This window comes from Salvia miltiorrhiza, chromosome 3 (genome assembly GCF_028751815.1).
Source record: "Salvia miltiorrhiza cultivar Shanhuang (shh) chromosome 3, IMPLAD_Smil_shh, whole genome shotgun sequence".
Lineage (NCBI taxonomy): Eukaryota > Viridiplantae > Streptophyta > Magnoliopsida > Lamiales > Lamiaceae > Salvia > Salvia miltiorrhiza.
The window spans coordinates 63,914,884-63,930,785 of NC_080389.1; the positions used below are offsets into that span (position 1 = coordinate 63,914,884).

The 15,902-nt window shown below is 36.0% G+C and overlaps 3 protein-coding genes across 3 annotated transcripts; all 3 read right to left on the reverse strand.

Moving 5' to 3' along the window:
- Positions 1-1,486: 1,486 nt before the first annotated feature.
- LOC131015445 (uncharacterized) lies at positions 1,487-2,759 on the reverse strand. The gene is made up of 2 exons (XM_057943854.1): positions 2,401-2,759; positions 1,487-2,259 (listed from the first exon to the last, which is right to left on the reverse strand). The coding sequence occupies exons 1-2, from the start codon at positions 2,420-2,422 to the stop codon at positions 1,631-1,633; spliced, it is 651 nt and encodes a 216-aa protein (XP_057799837.1). The 5' UTR covers positions 2,423-2,759; the 3' UTR covers positions 1,487-1,630.
- A 2,187-nt stretch (positions 2,760-4,946) lies between these two features.
- On the reverse strand, positions 4,947-8,506 carry LOC131015412 (probable magnesium transporter NIPA9). The gene is made up of 9 exons (XM_057943795.1): positions 8,154-8,506; positions 7,112-7,210; positions 6,894-7,023; positions 6,725-6,813; positions 6,297-6,353; positions 6,150-6,208; positions 5,937-6,057; positions 5,675-5,823; positions 4,947-5,454 (listed from the first exon to the last, which is right to left on the reverse strand). Exons 1-9 carry the CDS (start codon positions 8,262-8,264, stop codon positions 5,235-5,237), a joined length of 1,035 nt encoding a protein of 344 aa, XP_057799778.1. The 5' UTR covers positions 8,265-8,506; the 3' UTR covers positions 4,947-5,234.
- A 2,792-nt stretch (positions 8,507-11,298) lies between these two features.
- Positions 11,299-14,641, reverse strand: LOC131015390 (eukaryotic initiation factor 4A-2). The gene is made up of 5 exons (XM_057943771.1): positions 14,416-14,641; positions 13,367-13,436; positions 13,164-13,264; positions 12,502-12,932; positions 11,299-12,177 (listed from the first exon to the last, which is right to left on the reverse strand). The coding sequence occupies exons 2-5, from the start codon at positions 13,432-13,434 to the stop codon at positions 11,542-11,544; spliced, it is 1,236 nt and encodes a 411-aa protein (XP_057799754.1). The 5' UTR covers positions 13,435-13,436; positions 14,416-14,641; the 3' UTR covers positions 11,299-11,541.
- Positions 14,642-15,902: the final 1,261 nt, after the last annotated feature.

The window sequence follows — 15,902 nt, forward strand, 5'->3', positions numbered from 1 at the left end:
TAATTTATCATAAATTTAGACCTTCCCACTAAACTTTTGTAGTGAAATATATATCCATATATAGTATTATTGTTTATATTATCTATTCCTTAATTTTGTGTCGGTTGCACATACAAGTGTATATATCTTTCCCCTAACTACGACAAGAAAATGAAATATGGCAAGTTGTTGATGTGTTATGTGAAAAAGATAGATAAGATGGGTATATGTAGCCAATAGTTTTGTAGAAATAAATCAAAGTAATCCATTAACAAACATGCATTATTCTTATCAAAGAAAAACAAGCATGAATTATTGCAATATTTGTACAAACTAGTGGTTGCAACTTGCAAGTTGCAAGGTGTGAATTAGAAATGTACGATGCAATAATTTCCATAGAAAAATGCTGCTGAATATTGGAAATATATCAGATTCCATCTGTTGTCAAAAAAGTCAAATACAGCTATCTCTCTGGAATGTGACAGTGTAAATTTAATTTTTATTGATTATATGAAGTTAGAATCCTAAAAATAAGGCCACGTAGAATAATTTTATCGAGGGTTGATTATAGTTTATAATATGAATTTTTAATGAATTTTGTTTTGTGGTTTTAGTTTTGATTTAGTTTTTATGTTCTGAACTTTGAGAAAATTATTCATTTATAATTGGTTTTTTTTTTTTTTTTTTTTTTTTTTTTTTTTCGATATTTGAAATGCCACAATCACTTTGGAGCTGTGACAATAACAATTTTTTACCGAAATTACACTTGAAACTTAATGTATTCAGAGCTAGAAGTTGTAGGTAGCACATTGTGATTATCGGTATGATCGAACCACCATCACTAAAAATTCCTAACTATATATATATATTAATAAATTAATATTGAGGTATATAAATATTATTGTGGTAGATAAATTCTACTTATAAAATACCCACTTTAAACTAGGGATTATTAAATCCTAACAATATTGAAATATTAATGAAAAATAATGACAAAGAAAATGAAACGTGGGACGGATCTTGATTTCTAGGACATACTCTTATGAATATTTTGTATTAGAAAATACCCATGTTGTAATTATTTGGAAGGTGGTGGCAAATATGCATTAAAAATACAATACTTTCCACTTTTAGTAAGGATTCTTTTTAGGGCTAATTTGTATATAATTTAGTGAATTTTCAAAAATTTACTATTTTGCATATAAAATTTAAGATTTTGCGCCCCCCCCCCCCCCCCCCAAAAAAAAAAAAATTAAATTAAATTTGTATAAAAATTATTCAATTATTTTATTTTTCTTCCTTTACTATTTTATTTATTTCTCGACCAGACTTAAAGTGACCGTAGGAAATGATGCTATAACCAATTTTCCTATATAGCAAAATGACGTTATTTAAGTAATCGGTGAATTTGAACCCATAATTTCAGACGATATCTTTAATAGTATTAAGTTTGATCGAAAAATTAGCAAGATAATAAAATGAGAAAAATTAATGATGAAGTGTCAAATTAAACTCAACAAAATAATTTAAATTAAACAGATGATTATCTGGATAATTTAAACTATCACATAAACCACCAACCAAAGATTCCAAATACCAAAAAAAAAAAGAAAAAATTATGAACACATCAAAAATTTTATTTACAATGAATCTACAACTTCCTCAAATAATCGTCGTCGTCGTCGGGATCTAAAGATGTGTTTTGCCGCGAATACTGTAACAAGCCGCTATGCGACTTGGGATGGTAGGTAATAATCTTGTTGCCCTTCTCATCGTACAAATTGAGGTCGTCGTCGTCGTCGTCGGGAACCCTACACCTCTCCCCTAAGATGATCGTCTTCTTCCACACGGAATCCTCGTGTTTGAAGTACCTCGACCGCTCCCTCACTCGGGGTTTTTCCGGCGCGGCGGCGCCGCCGCCGGCGGCGGCTCCGGCGCCGCCCATGACGCGGAGGCTCATGCTCGACACGAGCTTCGAGACGCCGGAGTTCGAGCGCCGGTGCTGGAGGTTGTGGCCGCAGGAGGCGGTCCGCATGTGGTGGCTTCCGGCGGCGGTGCCGGGCGGCATCGGCAGCGACTGGCGGCGGCGGTTGCCGTCGGGGCTGCATGACTTCCCGGCCGCGGCGGCCCCCGGCGAGAGAGTGCCGTCGCCGCGGCCGGCGCCGGCGCCGGAGCTGGTGGTGGAGGAAATGGATTTTTCTATGTCGTGTTCGTCGTCGTCGTCGCCGTCCTCCACCGCCGGCGGTTTCTTGCGGAACAAGACGCCGCAGAGGTATGAAACTGTTTGCAATAATATTGGCATGAGAAAAATATTTATTTTAACTATTTGTTTATTATTACTTCTTTTGTAAATTCTTTATTTATTTTATTGTTTTTTTGCAGGAAAGTATTAAGATGAGAAAGAGAGATTATTCGAACAACCTACGGATTTTTTTCTCCCCATTGTTAAGAGGGAAAAAAAAGTGGGAAAGTTTCAAGAATTTTGCAGCCGGTGGTGACACTAGTGATTTTTAAGCGTCGACAAAATTTTGAATTGATTAATTGTGTGGGAGATATAGAAATGATTTGAATTATTTTTAGAGGTTTGGAAATTGTTGTTTGTGATTGTTTTTTTTTTATTTTTGGTTTTTTTTAGTTCCCGAAGAGGATTGCTTGAATTCAGGTGAAAGCTATGGCCGAAAAGGGGCCTTTATTTCAGCTACAACATTAAATTTTGACGGCTAAATTTAGTCATTTTCATTGAAAATATATTAAAATAAATAAATACTACTATAGGAGTATTTAATATTCAAGTTTGTAGCCTCTGGAATGAATGAATGAATGTCTATGTCTTGTCAATTTTCTGATGCTCGAGCATCTTGTAATCTTGTTAGTTTTTAATAAGAGATGGATTAATTATCATGAAAAATAAATTTTCATGAAATTGTGAGATTATTACATTAAGCCTATGAAGTTATTGTAGTCATCTTGCAAATATTTTGACTCTAGAAAAATATTTTTTTCCTCTTTATAAAGTTCGAATTCAGGTGTTGTATTTATATATTAGGATGATAAATCTTAATGATTAAAAGGCTTAAAATGATTATCTTATTTGAATTGAGATATTTTGATAATGAACTCTAATTTATTACTCCCTCCGTCCTATGAAGCAAGACCAAATTTTCTTTTTGGTCTGTCCCACAAAACAAGACCAGTTTTTAAAAATAGCAAAAAATTTACTCTTTATTCACTTTTTCACCTACCACACTTAACATACAAAAATATCAATTTCTTAATTTCCGTGCTGAAAAGAACTTGGTCTTGTTTCATGGGACGGAGATGATACTTAATATATCAATAAATCTATGCAGCCACATTTGTATCTTAAAAGTCAAAGATCATATTTGTATCTTATATTTTACATTATGTGCTTGAGTGGATCTTAAAAGCTAATTAATAACTAGGTAGTTAGGCCTTGTATATATAATACTTGCTCCGTCCAAATAAAATGTAGTATCTACTTTTAAATGACACAAGACTTAATAAAATGATTGAATGTGTTATAAATAAAGTAAATGTTCCACTTTAATATGTATGAAAAACTTATCAAAAATAAATTGAATGTGTTTTAGGTGAACGAACGAAAATGATAAACTGTGTAAATTTTATATGAAGGGAGGGAGCATATATATAGTATTGTGAATAGATGGAGTCAAATATATTAATGATCGGACTTTTTATATAGAAACCATTTAATAATTAAAGAATGTGACTTCAAAAAGCAAATTAGATTTTGTAAAGAAAGTATCTGATACACTAATTTAATTAAGCTATTTTGTTTGCACTAATACTTTATCAGATGCATACAAATATAGAGTATGTGGAGGGTCGTTATGTTTTCTTTAATCATTAACACTTGAAAAGATCTCAACCAAAAAAAACACTAGAAAAATATTTAGGGGGTGTATTCGTTGTGGATTTCCACAGACTTTAAAAAGTCCATGGAATTTAAATTCCATGGAATTCACATAGATTCCAGACGACTTTCAAAGAATTCGTGGTTGGATTTCACCCCGATTTTCACTGATTTTCGAAGAATTTAGGGGATAATTCTGGAATTGAAATCCATGATGCCAACGCCCGCTGAGTCCCAGCACCGCTGGAAACCCAGCGACCGCTGGGAATCCAGCGAGCGCTGGAAACCCAGCATATGTTGGAATCCAGCATATGCTGGAATCCAGACACGAAGCGCGTAGAGAGAGAGAGAGGCAGAGAATTCAGACTCGCTCGAATCCAGCATATGCTGGAATCCAGCATATGCTGGACTCTCTCAACGGTGGCTGAGTTCCAGCGCTCGCTGGCTTCTTGGCCGCGGGCGCTGGAACTCAGCGCTCGCTTAAAATTTCATGGATTTCAATTCTCGTGGTTCTTGGCCGGATTTCGTCGTGTGTATTTTTTGGATGAAATCCATGAAAGTCATTCCAGATTTTAAGTCAATGGAATAACGAATACACCTAGATTTGTATGGATTTTAAAAAGTCTGAAACGAATACACCCAGATTTATATGGACTTTTAAAAGTCTTAAACGAATACACCCAGATTTCTGCAGACTTTTAAAAGTCTGGAACGAATACACCCAGACTTTTAAAATCCATAGAAATCTATTAAAATCCACAACGAATACACCCCCCTTAGTTTGAGTGGAAATGGATTCAATAATCAATAGCAAATTCAAGAAAAAATCTGGGTATTTTTTGGTTAAAATAATAATCATGCTTTGAAAAAAATAAAAATTAAAAAAAAATCGATACGATAAATAGAAAGCGTTACTAAAAAGTTATAAGTTTGAATATTGTATATTCGAATTGGTATAGATGCGACACTTGATGAAATACGTAAAAATAATGCATTAGAGCCCACTATTCCTTTAGATTTGATACCTATAGATATACATAATAACATGTTAATTATTTATTAGTACAACATATAAAAACAACAACAATCAAAACCATGATTTCAGTAGAAAAAGGCCATCATAATCTTCACATCTTTGAACATTTTTTTATCATATCTTTCTCTCACTAGAAGGGAAACAAAACAAATATGAGGAACAACGGTACATGAACATGAAAACTGCAATGAAACTGTACACTTGTAATCGAACCGAACCGAATCGATCGGATTGAAATAGGTCTAAAACGAACCGAACCGATCCAACCATATCGATATAGGTCTAAGTAGAAACTACATACAAGCTTTGCTGTTTCCATATAGCTCAAGCTTTTGCCTTCGCAGGGGACGGTATCAGATGATGCAGCGTGCTCGCTTGGATGATGGTGCTTGGGTTCGTGTCCCTTACACGGGACGAGCTCGACTGCCTAAGACCGAAGTTCCTCTCCAGGCCGCCTCGTGCAAAGCGCCTCCACGGCCTCGGGAGGTGTCGCATCAGCCTTGACGAAGATACGAGCAGGATCACTCCGAGGATGATGAAGAGCCTGAAAATGAGAAGAAGTTGACAACACGACATGCTTAAATGAGTCGAAATGAAAGAGAAAGAGGGGACTAGAAGTGTGTGCGTGTGCTGGCTTAGTGGTAGAGTGGTTAATGTTTGAGACTAAAGGTGTCGGGTGAGTCAATTGTCATGCCGCCTTTAAAGATTTATTCATCCAACGAAGAAAGGAAAGAGCGAGAGACGAGAAAAGTAGATTTTGATACCATCCGAGGAGAAGCATTAGGCGAGACGTGGGAGCGGAGGGCAGCCGTTCGCCCAGTGCAAACATGCCGGCAAGGACGCCAGTCACGATCGAAGCAACAGCTGCACAAGTGGACACGACGATTGCCCTTCCATGCTTCAAGCCACGGGTCTGTTTAGAACAGCAGAAACGGAGAATATGTTATAATTCTGCAACGAACTAATCTAGAACACACCCAAGAACGAACGTGCAAGATCAAAATCGAACTGTGCTCTCGTTATTACCTGGCAAATAAATCCAGAAGCACTGCAAGTTATGCTGATCGAGACACAAACGGGAAGCAATAACTTGGAAGATCCTTGCTCCAAGAACAAGAACCCCATCTTTGATATCACAGATGCAATCCTGAAATTGCGTTTTGCGAATTTCTTTTTTTCGTAAGATGACAAGGATTAGAAACTGAAGAAATGTATATTGGTTGAGTTCAAGGAAAATACCCGAATAGAATGCCGGACTCTAAGCCGTATATGATTTCCTCGACCACTTCGTATTGCATCTGCAAGGTCGAAAAGTAAACAATTGATATCCATAAGACTAATCAAACACTTCATTAAAATGATATCATTAGAATGTTTAAAATATACCAACTCCTGTTCTCTTCTTTGTCGTCTATACACACGAAGCCATCCATTAAGAAGTACCTAATAATGAGCAAACAATTTAAGGTGAGTGGACTGCACTCGATGATGGAGACGGGAAATAATCATTCAGCATTCAGCATAAGGTTTTAGGTAGTAAAGAATCGAGTAATCTTTCAATTATGTAGGATGGCGGTTTTATGAGATTAGGTAGTCAAAAGAAGCAATTTTTCAACATATCACAATTGGTGTTAAACCATACGATGATAGTCGAACCACAATCACGGTAAGTAAGTGATAGGTGCCTAACAAAATCGAGCAAATTTAATGATATTCAATTATTGAACACTGACAGGCATGTGTATAACTTTTTCAACATTATCCAACGTGAACTAATAATACCAATTAGAAGCTGAATAAGGTAAGATACCTACAAACACGAAGGCAACAACAAATGCCAGCCACGGTAAATAGATAATTGAGATGGATGGCGACTTTTGCTCTTCTCCTCCAGCACCGACACCTGGATGCCAAAGAACGCAACAAATTAGAGATGGGATCGTAAAAAATGAGGGATATAAATCATACATCAACTTACATTACCTATAGTGCCAATACCGGCCAAAGCAATCCCGATCCAGTCGATGGCATTCATGATCTCCTTCAGATAAAAATGAGAAAATACCGAGAGGATAGCAAGCCCGCAGCCAGAAACAGGTTGAATCACCGATACCTACATAAATCGAAATTTCAGTATACAGAATCACCATCATGATCTCCGAGAGCCGTAAATTACTGAACATGAGTTTCATAGATCTTACAGGAGCCTGAGATAGTGCAAGCAACATCAAGACAGCCCCAAAAATATCCATCAAAAACCCGATTATCCAAGCACTGTTAGAAGCATATGCTCTTATCACCTGAAAACACAGATACCTCTTTGCCATAACTATTCTGCTTCGATTTGAATACGATGTGATTATATATACGCACACAATGTTAGCACTAATACGAAGCTTTTATTTCGCAGCTAAAGAAGAACATACAAAGGCAATTTCTTCTCATGTCTCAAGTTGTTAAGGGATTCTTCCGAATAAAGATTAACAAGAATTTGAACCAATTCCTTACTTCAAGATCAACGGCTACCGTACAGACCACAAGGAAGTTCCAAACCACACCCTCGCAACAAAAACTAGTCGCTTATATATCCGTAGTTGGAACATACTCGGCAAGAATTTCATCAAAGACAAACTAAAATCGAATAGATGTGACGACTCTACTAAATTTACTAAAAACTTGGAGTGCAACATGAAAGAGTAATAACTGAGATATCACAGTAGAGATCATCAATGGTCCTGGACGATTCATCGAGACTCTCCCAATAATCGATATACTCGTTTGCAACTCAGCTCAATACAATAGAAAGAGTAAGGTTTCTACTGTAATTTTTTTCATACAATTCTAAACAAGAGATTTGGCAATCACAAATGTATACCAATGTACACATAGAGATCCTTATCAAGATACACAGGCAAAAAAATCAATGAAAATCCCCCAAAAAACGAGATTATATCGAAAAGTCAAAAGTTTTTTCATACAAATACACAAATTAGCTCATTTGAACATATCAAATTACAATCGCAGAACACACACACACACACACACAAGCTAAGATAGAGAAACGCCTATTAGTTAGCACATTAACTAACACAATGCAAAGACAACCGATAAGAATAGATAATAAGATCAGTTTTTTTTCTCAGCCCCACAAATCTAATTAACAAAAATTAGATTATCTTCGCACCCAATTTCAACGCATCCCAAAGCAGCCCAGCAACCATTGATACAGAAAACCTAGAATACCTTGAGCTTGAAAGAGAGAGGTGGGAGAATGAGGGTGCCCTTTTTCTGGAGCACTTTGCCAATGTTGTTTCCGGCGGTAGCCGCAATCGTTAAGCATATTGATTCCCACATCTCTCCCTCTCTCTAATCAATTCTTATTTTTGCTAATTTGTTCTTCGTTTCTGCGCGCAGCGATTGATGTAATTGTGCATAAATGGAAGGAGAAGATGGTGTGAATTGCGTAGATTTCGAAGCGCACCAAAGATCTCTGTCGATTATCAATTTATCGCAGATCTTCGTCGTTTTTCCAGCAATAAATACTCCTAAATTCGGATTTTGACAAATTTGATATTCCATTGAAATAGAATATGCGCTTTTCGCTCTTGGGAATCAAAAGCGTTATTGTGAAGACAACGCTTTTCCCAAAAGGAGCGTGGGCCCAACTACTCAAAATTGGGCTCGATAAAAACTCGTTCAAGCTCGTTTGGCGTGACTTGCTAATATAAATAAGTTAAAGTTAATACTTTTTTATTGGTCCGAGCTCAAGAAGCAAGTTAATTTGAAAATATAAAATTATTAATTGTTTAAAAATTTGAAAGTGTGTTTTGATTCGATTAAATTCGTAAGTCTTAGAGTATTCGATAAATAAAATTTGAAGTTGGAGTTGATTACACTTCCATGTTGTTGGGGTAGATTGGATGTAGTGGTATATAAGTAATATAAAGCCATCATTTAAGAAATTTCTAACCAACCTATCATAATCTTTCTTCAAGTTGGTGTGACTAACAATCAAATAACTATATTGAAATATTATTAACAATTCTGTTATAAAACTATGCAATTAATCTTTTTGCTGCGATCCGAACACCTAAAAATATTTTGTCAAAAATCATAAATAGGGAGAGACTTTTATTTGAAAAATTAAAACACTAAATCATTTCAACCATTCGATCGTCAAATATAAATAACTATTTTTAGTTATTCGATCACAAAAATCTACTATGAATATAACAATAAAGTATTGTTCTTATAAGGAATCTCCACTAAGATTCCCAAGCAAAGAATGTCACAAGCTATGAAGATAACTAAACTAAACAATACAAAAGCATTCTTCAAAAATTAAACTCTTCACATAAAAATCAACAACCATAGTAAAATTGCATGATCTAAAATCATTCATTTTAACTTATGTTCCTTACCAAAATATTCACATTGAGATCATAATTCAAACACAATCATCATAAATTCCCCACCCAAACCATAAAACAAAGTTGTTAAAACATGTTAAATAACTACAAAACACATAAAAATAGCAAGAAAAAGGGCAAACTACAAAAAAACCAACAAAATCCCAACTTTGATATCTCAAAACACTAAAAAAACTCATTCATAACTCTACAAAGCCTATTTTTAAGCCATCTAACACTCTTTCTAACAGAGCCTTTGAGCTTGCCTTCAACAGAGTAAACTTTGTAGCTAGCCACCCTTCTCTTCCTCTGAAACTCAGCCTCATTGAAGCTCCAAGATTTTGACCCTTTCTTCGACGGCGACGGCGGCGGCGGCGTCGAGTAGTTGTGAGAGGAAGTGCTGTAAGACCTGAAGTTGGTTGGTGTATAGTGAGGTTGTATTTGCATTTGGGCATGGTTGAATGACTTTGATCTGTAGTCTGCCATGGATTTCTTGAAGATTTTGTTGATGGGTTGCAGAAAAAAGTGGAGTCTTTGAGGTGTTGGAGATGGTTTATGAGTTTTCTTGGGGTTGGTTTTTGACTGGTAGGATGAGAGGGAAAATTGGGTAGGGTGGGTGGGAGAAAATATAAACTGAGAGAGAGAGATTGATGCACTTAAAAAAAAATTGTTTCCTCTACTATTCAAACTCACATGATGCATTCATTCAGTAAAATGATGCACCAAATGTGGATCTTGATGCTCGAAAGACTGAAAATAGTTCTTCGTTATTATTTTATTTAGTGTTTTCACTTGAATATCTTCCTATATACTATTATATTGTATTTCATTACTTGAAATTGAATATGCTCAAGATTAATTTTATGTGGCATTGTTCAAGCTTGAGCATCGAGTCGTGTCCATCCAACCGAACAGAATATCATAAAATTAATTTTATCTAATCCTACAGATCGAACGAACAGGATCGTTGAGTGTGGAATTAGGGTCTTGACGTCGTTTGAGTTTTGGGTAATCAATTTTTCTTTGATAATATTTTTGCAGCCGACATATAAGTACATGAAGCTCGATTACGATTAAGAAAGTGTTGATGGATTTTTATACGAATATATGATTATAATTACATTGATCAAACATCTTTCTGTGAGCTAGTAGTGAGAGCCATTGAGTTGTGGTGGTAGAAGGTCACAAATATATCGATAATATTTAATGATTAGAAATTCTCAAATCATTTAGTAGTGTAGTGATTGATTTTTTAATCGAAGGTCATAAATTTGTGCAGTTATATCGAAGGCCATTGAATTTATTGGATTGAGGTATAAGTGTGAATTGCTACAATAATAAGAGGAAAATGTGATTATTATTATTATTATTATTATTATTATTATTATTATTATTATTATTATTATTATTATTATTATTATTATTATTATTATTATTATTATTCACAATTGCAATTTGTGGGAGCATAATAAAAAGTAAATGGGCCCAATCATAATAAGCCTTGTTGACAAAGCAACTTGGATTAATAATTAATTTTCCTGGCCCAGGCTTTCACTAAAATACTTTCTTTATTATCAGTGAAAATGAAAGGATCTATTACGCATGAAATTAAATTCATAGTAGGTGAAAAATAGCAAGTTGATTTTAATCATTAGGCTTTTTTTTTGGCCATGGAATCATGAATGTTTGTTATACTACGACTTGACATCAAATTGAAAACTAAAGTGATTGAAAAATTAGAAAATGCTACGTCTATAATTAAATCAAATGACCACTTCAAATTTTGAGTGATGATTTTAAAATGGAGTGATCTCGTAGTGAAATAGACAGATATAAATATCAATTACTTTGTAAACCAATTTATTGGACAATCTAGGTGGCGTGACAAATCTGAATAAAAAATAAATTTTGTATGAGTAGTGAAAATTGGAATATTATTTTCCTTTAGTATATATAGATATAGATAAGATGCCCCAAAATCAAGAACACAACCTCACAAATACAATTCCAACTACAAAGGCTCATTAAATCACCTCATACAAACTGAAGTTATTTTAGACAATAAAATACATATAAGAGCTAAAAACCAAAAATTTGTGAAACAGTAGTTTGAACTTAGCCCCCATTGATGATCCATTACACATATAAACTAGCCTATATGAAATAAGAGATTGCAACTTACTTGAAACAAGCAGCATTAACCTCTGGGCCTCAAAACTGCATCACAGGAGGTCTGCAACGTTCGCCGGCAGCTCCTCAACTACGACGTTATAGAACTTCTGGATGTCGAAGAGCATGCGTTCGTCATCTTTGGTAACAAAGTTAATGGCCACGCCCTTCCTCCCGAACCGGCCACTTCGTCCAATACGATGCAGGTAGTTCTCAGGTTGAGTCGGCAGATCATAGTTGATGACGAGAGAGACTTGCTGGACGTCAATGCCACGGGCCAGTAGATCGGTGGTGATGAGGACTCTGGAAGAGCCGGATCGGAACTCCCTCATGATGATATCTCTAGTGTTCTGGTCCATGTCACCGTGGGTGGCAGAGACGGTGTGATCACGGCTGCGCATTTTGTCGGTGAGCCAGTCAACCTTGCGCCTCGTGTTAACAAAGATGACGCTCTGAGTGATGGCCAAGGTCTCATAGAGATCACAGAGGGTTTCGAGTTTCCACTCCTCCTTGTCAACGTTGACATAGAACTGTTTAATACCCTCGAGTGTTAGCTCGTCACGTTTCACGAGAATGCGGACGGGCTTGTTCATAAACTTCCTTGTGATTTCAAGGGCCTCCGGTGGCATGGTGGCAGAGAACACACCAACTTGAATCTTGGGTGGCAGCAACTGGAAGATATCATATATCTGGATGAACACAATCCACTTGTTAGAAGCAAAATAATGAACTTAACAGAGCACGGATACATCAATCGTAAGGTCAAATGCAGGAAAAAAGCGCGAAATTCACAAAGAAAGCGGCCTGTGCAAGACAGCATCAATTATGGACAACCAAATACAAGGAAAACATATCATTTATGGCAAAAAAAACGAGACTAATTATAGCTGCAGGCACATATTAATAACGCAAGTGCATTTCTATTCTACTGCAAATATGTCTACTTGGCAGCCTAATCTACCCGACCAAGTTAGGTTCACGCGTAAGAAAACAAATACAAATACGAAGTAGACCTGATCCTTGAACCCCCGGGAAAGCATTTCATCAGCTTCATCCAAAACAAACATCTTGATGTAATCAGGGCGCAGTGACTGCCTCCTCAGCATGTCAAAAACACGACCAGGAGTGCCGACAACAACATGAACTCCACTAGAGAGAATACGCTGATCTTCACGAACACTGGTACCTCCAACACAAGCATGAACCTTAACGCCAAGATAATCACCTAGTGCTCTCATAACCTTCTCGATTTGCTGAGCAAGCTCGCGAGTGGGTGCCAGAACTAAAGCCTGGCATTCAACCACATTGTAGTCCAGCTGCTGCAGAATTCCAGAGCAGAAGGTTGCCGTTTTTCCTGTCCCGGATTGAGCTTGCTGAATCACATCAAGCCCCTTGCAGAAAGGAACAATCCCTCTTTGCTGAATGGCGGAGGGCTTCTCAAAACCTTAACACAAAGGACAACTCCTTACATTCTCCAAGGAGAAGACTCGAAAGAAAAAAGAAATAAATTAATAGCAAACGCCCATCTTACTAAACAAAAGTTAATAACTTTCTACCAGCGCTCACTCGGTTACCCATGGATGCGCATACATACAACCAGAACCCCATATATGAAACTTACATGTAAATTAATGAGAAAAAAAGTACAGTATATTTAATTCAATTGTTTATGTACCATAGGCATAGATGCCCCTAAGCAGATTTTCCTGCAAGCCCATAGCATCAAAGCTGTCGTAAACCTCATCATAACTAGTGAAGAATTCATCACCATCAGTTCTGCATCATAAACTTAGATGGTTAGAAAAAAGCAGTAGCAGTAAACACCTCACCTTTACTATTTTATTCAAAATAAATGAACAAAAGAAGCCAAGAACTCACAGCTCCGTCATCTTAGCATCAAATTGACGAGCATCAAATTGAGAACTTTCGGGTGCCATTCCAGCCATGACTGCAAAAAAAGAAAGAAATACAAATGAATGATACGCTATAATTCCACTAGATTGTCAGGTCTCACAGTGAAGACGTAACCATATAAAACTTAACAAAACAAACACACATCAGTATCACATTATTTCATATGTAGAGACTTAACACATAACTGAAGCATAAATAAAGATATCAGCTCAGTTATATCAAGTGGCACCGAAGCGAATATTGCAACATAAAAATCGTTATCTATCATATGCTCTCTTAGCAAAACAATTACTCTAATGAAGAGCTGAAATTCCCTACGCAAAATTACTAAATCGCACACACAATCGTAAGCAGCGACAACAAGCATTCCCTTGTAAGACAGAAGTTTGATAGCTATGAAGCTATCCAAACAAATATAATTAATACCAGGGTGGCAGGGTTGAAGCAACCGCTACACAGATTAAATCATAAAACAAAGAACAAAGGAAAATAAAAGGGCAAAACCAAAACATATCTTATCCTTTCCAATCTCATCTAACTCCACCCCACCTCCCACCACAAAACCAAAAAGATGACCCCAAACATACATATGTTCAATGGCGGACAATGGGGGGTGCTGGGGGGGACAAGCACCCCTCAACCATTTTTTTTTTTTACCTTGTATTCATATTTTTAAATTTTTAGTTTATTTTAGCACCCCTTGTTGCCAGAAAATTTCGATTTTAGCTCCCCAAACTATTTTTCTGCGCCCCTGCATATAATATATATACATGAAAAAGGAAAACAAAACCCCCTCGTAGTCCTTAACTACTACACCAAAAATTTAAAGTTCAAAAATTTCTGAGGTTTAGTAAAACTAAACAACACAAAACTACCAGCTCAAAAAATAAACAAAGCTCTCTCACAGCTAAACTAAATGAAGCGCTCAACACAACAAGTTATTAATAATAAAAAATACAAAAAATAAAAATAAAAATTCCACATATAGCTTTATATATGCTCGATTAAATTACCTGCCAACAATCACAAACGAAGATCTGAGAGAAAGAAAAGTTAGAGCTTTAGGGATTTTAGTTGAAGCGCCGACTATTTCCGAAACTCCCCGGATCCACGCCGCGGACTTCAGGAAGAGAGAGAAGCTAGAGAGAGAGAGAGGAGCTCCGAAGCGAGAAGTGCGATTTCCTTTTTTAGGGATTTTGGATTGAGCCTACTGCGATCACGTTGTCGTGTTGCGGTAAATTTACGTGTCTGCCCCTGGTTGATTGATTGGTTAACGACGTCGTTTTTTGCTCTGAATTTTCATCATTGTAAGTGGGCCGAGTGGTGGGCCATTAGTTGACGATGGGCCCGACATAAGGCCCACTCGAGATCCCATCATCAATCATCTCGTGAGACTTTGAAAGTTTAAAAAGCTTTTATTTATTTTTTTGCAATAAAAATTTAATTAAGAAAGTTTTGAATTTGACATTTTATTTACAAATTTATTCTTTATTTTTGCTTCACATAAAAAATTATGCTTTATTTAATGCAACTTTAGAATAGTCAATTTAACTCGAATTATCCTCTCTAGAAATAATTGGCTGGGAAATAGTTAGAAATAGCCGTTTTCAGAATTCCCATGTTTTAGTTTGGGTTGGACTATGTATATCTTACAATTATAATGCTTTTAAATCTATAATAATTATATATTTTTCGAAATGTTGGATTTTATTACTTGGGCCAAATTCTCATGAAGCCCGAATTTTAGGCCCATATTATATTTGGAGAATTCAAATTCTTTTATCAGGGGCCCTCTTGAGTCCCATTTTTTATTAGTATGCCATGAAATCATAAATTTTGTAATAGCATTTAGTTAATTGAAGTCTAGCACTTAATTATTCATTGCTTAGCAATAATATGCTTGGAAAATAATTAAGTATTGATTTTTCTCTTTGAAACTATAATTAAGTAGTGATTGAACATGTCTCAACGCATTTCATTAGTTGATTTATTTTCACTAGCATTTCATTAGTTGATTTATTTTCAACGCATTTCATTAGTTGATTTATTTTCACTATTTGCCACATGATAATTCATCCCTTTAGCAATAAGTCTGAAAATCTTCTTCTTGTCCACCTCTATCAAATTATGGTTCAATTTGATTCATTATTGCAGTCATTTTGTAAAATTCCTCATGTAAGTTTGTATAAGCCGATCCTTAATCGTCTTCGGCTCTTTCCCAAACATTTATGTGACGCTAGTTCATTGTGAGACAGATCAAGATTTGGATCGAAGCTCAGATTTTAATGGCATAAAACTGGTCATCCAGACTCGCAGTTCAGTGGCGTGAAATTATTTTATAACACTGGAATACAAGTCTGAATCCAGGAACTTGACCCGTCTCAAATGAGACGATCTCACGTACACAAGTTTAAATCTCAAACCCTGACCCATTTTAAAATAAGACAGATCTCACATAAAACTTTTCGATCAAACCTTAGACGCGCGGTAAGTACCAATC

Excerpts from the sequence above, each read along its gene's own strand:
- LOC131015445 (XM_057943854.1), bottom strand. The coding sequence starts at position 2,422 with ATGGGGAGAAAAAAATCCGTAG. Across the intron at positions 2,260-2,400 it reads GGGGAGAAAAAAATCCGTAG|TTTCATACCTCTGCGGCGTC; the intron begins GTTGTTCGAATA and ends TATTGCAAACAG.
- LOC131015412 (XM_057943795.1), bottom strand. The coding sequence starts at position 8,264 with ATGTGGGAATCAATATGCTTAACGATTGCGGCTACCGCCGGAAACAAC. Across the intron at positions 6,814-6,893 it reads GGCCGGTATTGGCACTATAG|GTGTCGGTGCTGGAGGAGAA; the intron begins GTAATGTAAGTT and ends TTTGGCATCCAG. Across the intron at positions 6,209-6,296 it reads AAAGAAGAGAACAGGAGTTG|ATGCAATACGAAGTGGTCGA; the intron begins GTATATTTTAAA and ends TCGACCTTGCAG.
- LOC131015390 (XM_057943771.1), bottom strand. The coding sequence starts at position 13,434 with ATGGCTGGAATGGCACCCGAAAGTTCTCAATTTGATGCTCGTCAATTT. Across the intron at positions 13,265-13,366 it reads GATGCTAAGATGACGGAGCT|AACTGATGGTGATGAATTCT; the intron begins GTGAGTTCTTGG and ends TTTATGATGCAG. Across the intron at positions 12,933-13,163 it reads TAGGGGCATCTATGCCTATG|GTTTTGAGAAGCCCTCCGCC; the intron begins GTACATAAACAA and ends CTTTGTGTTAAG.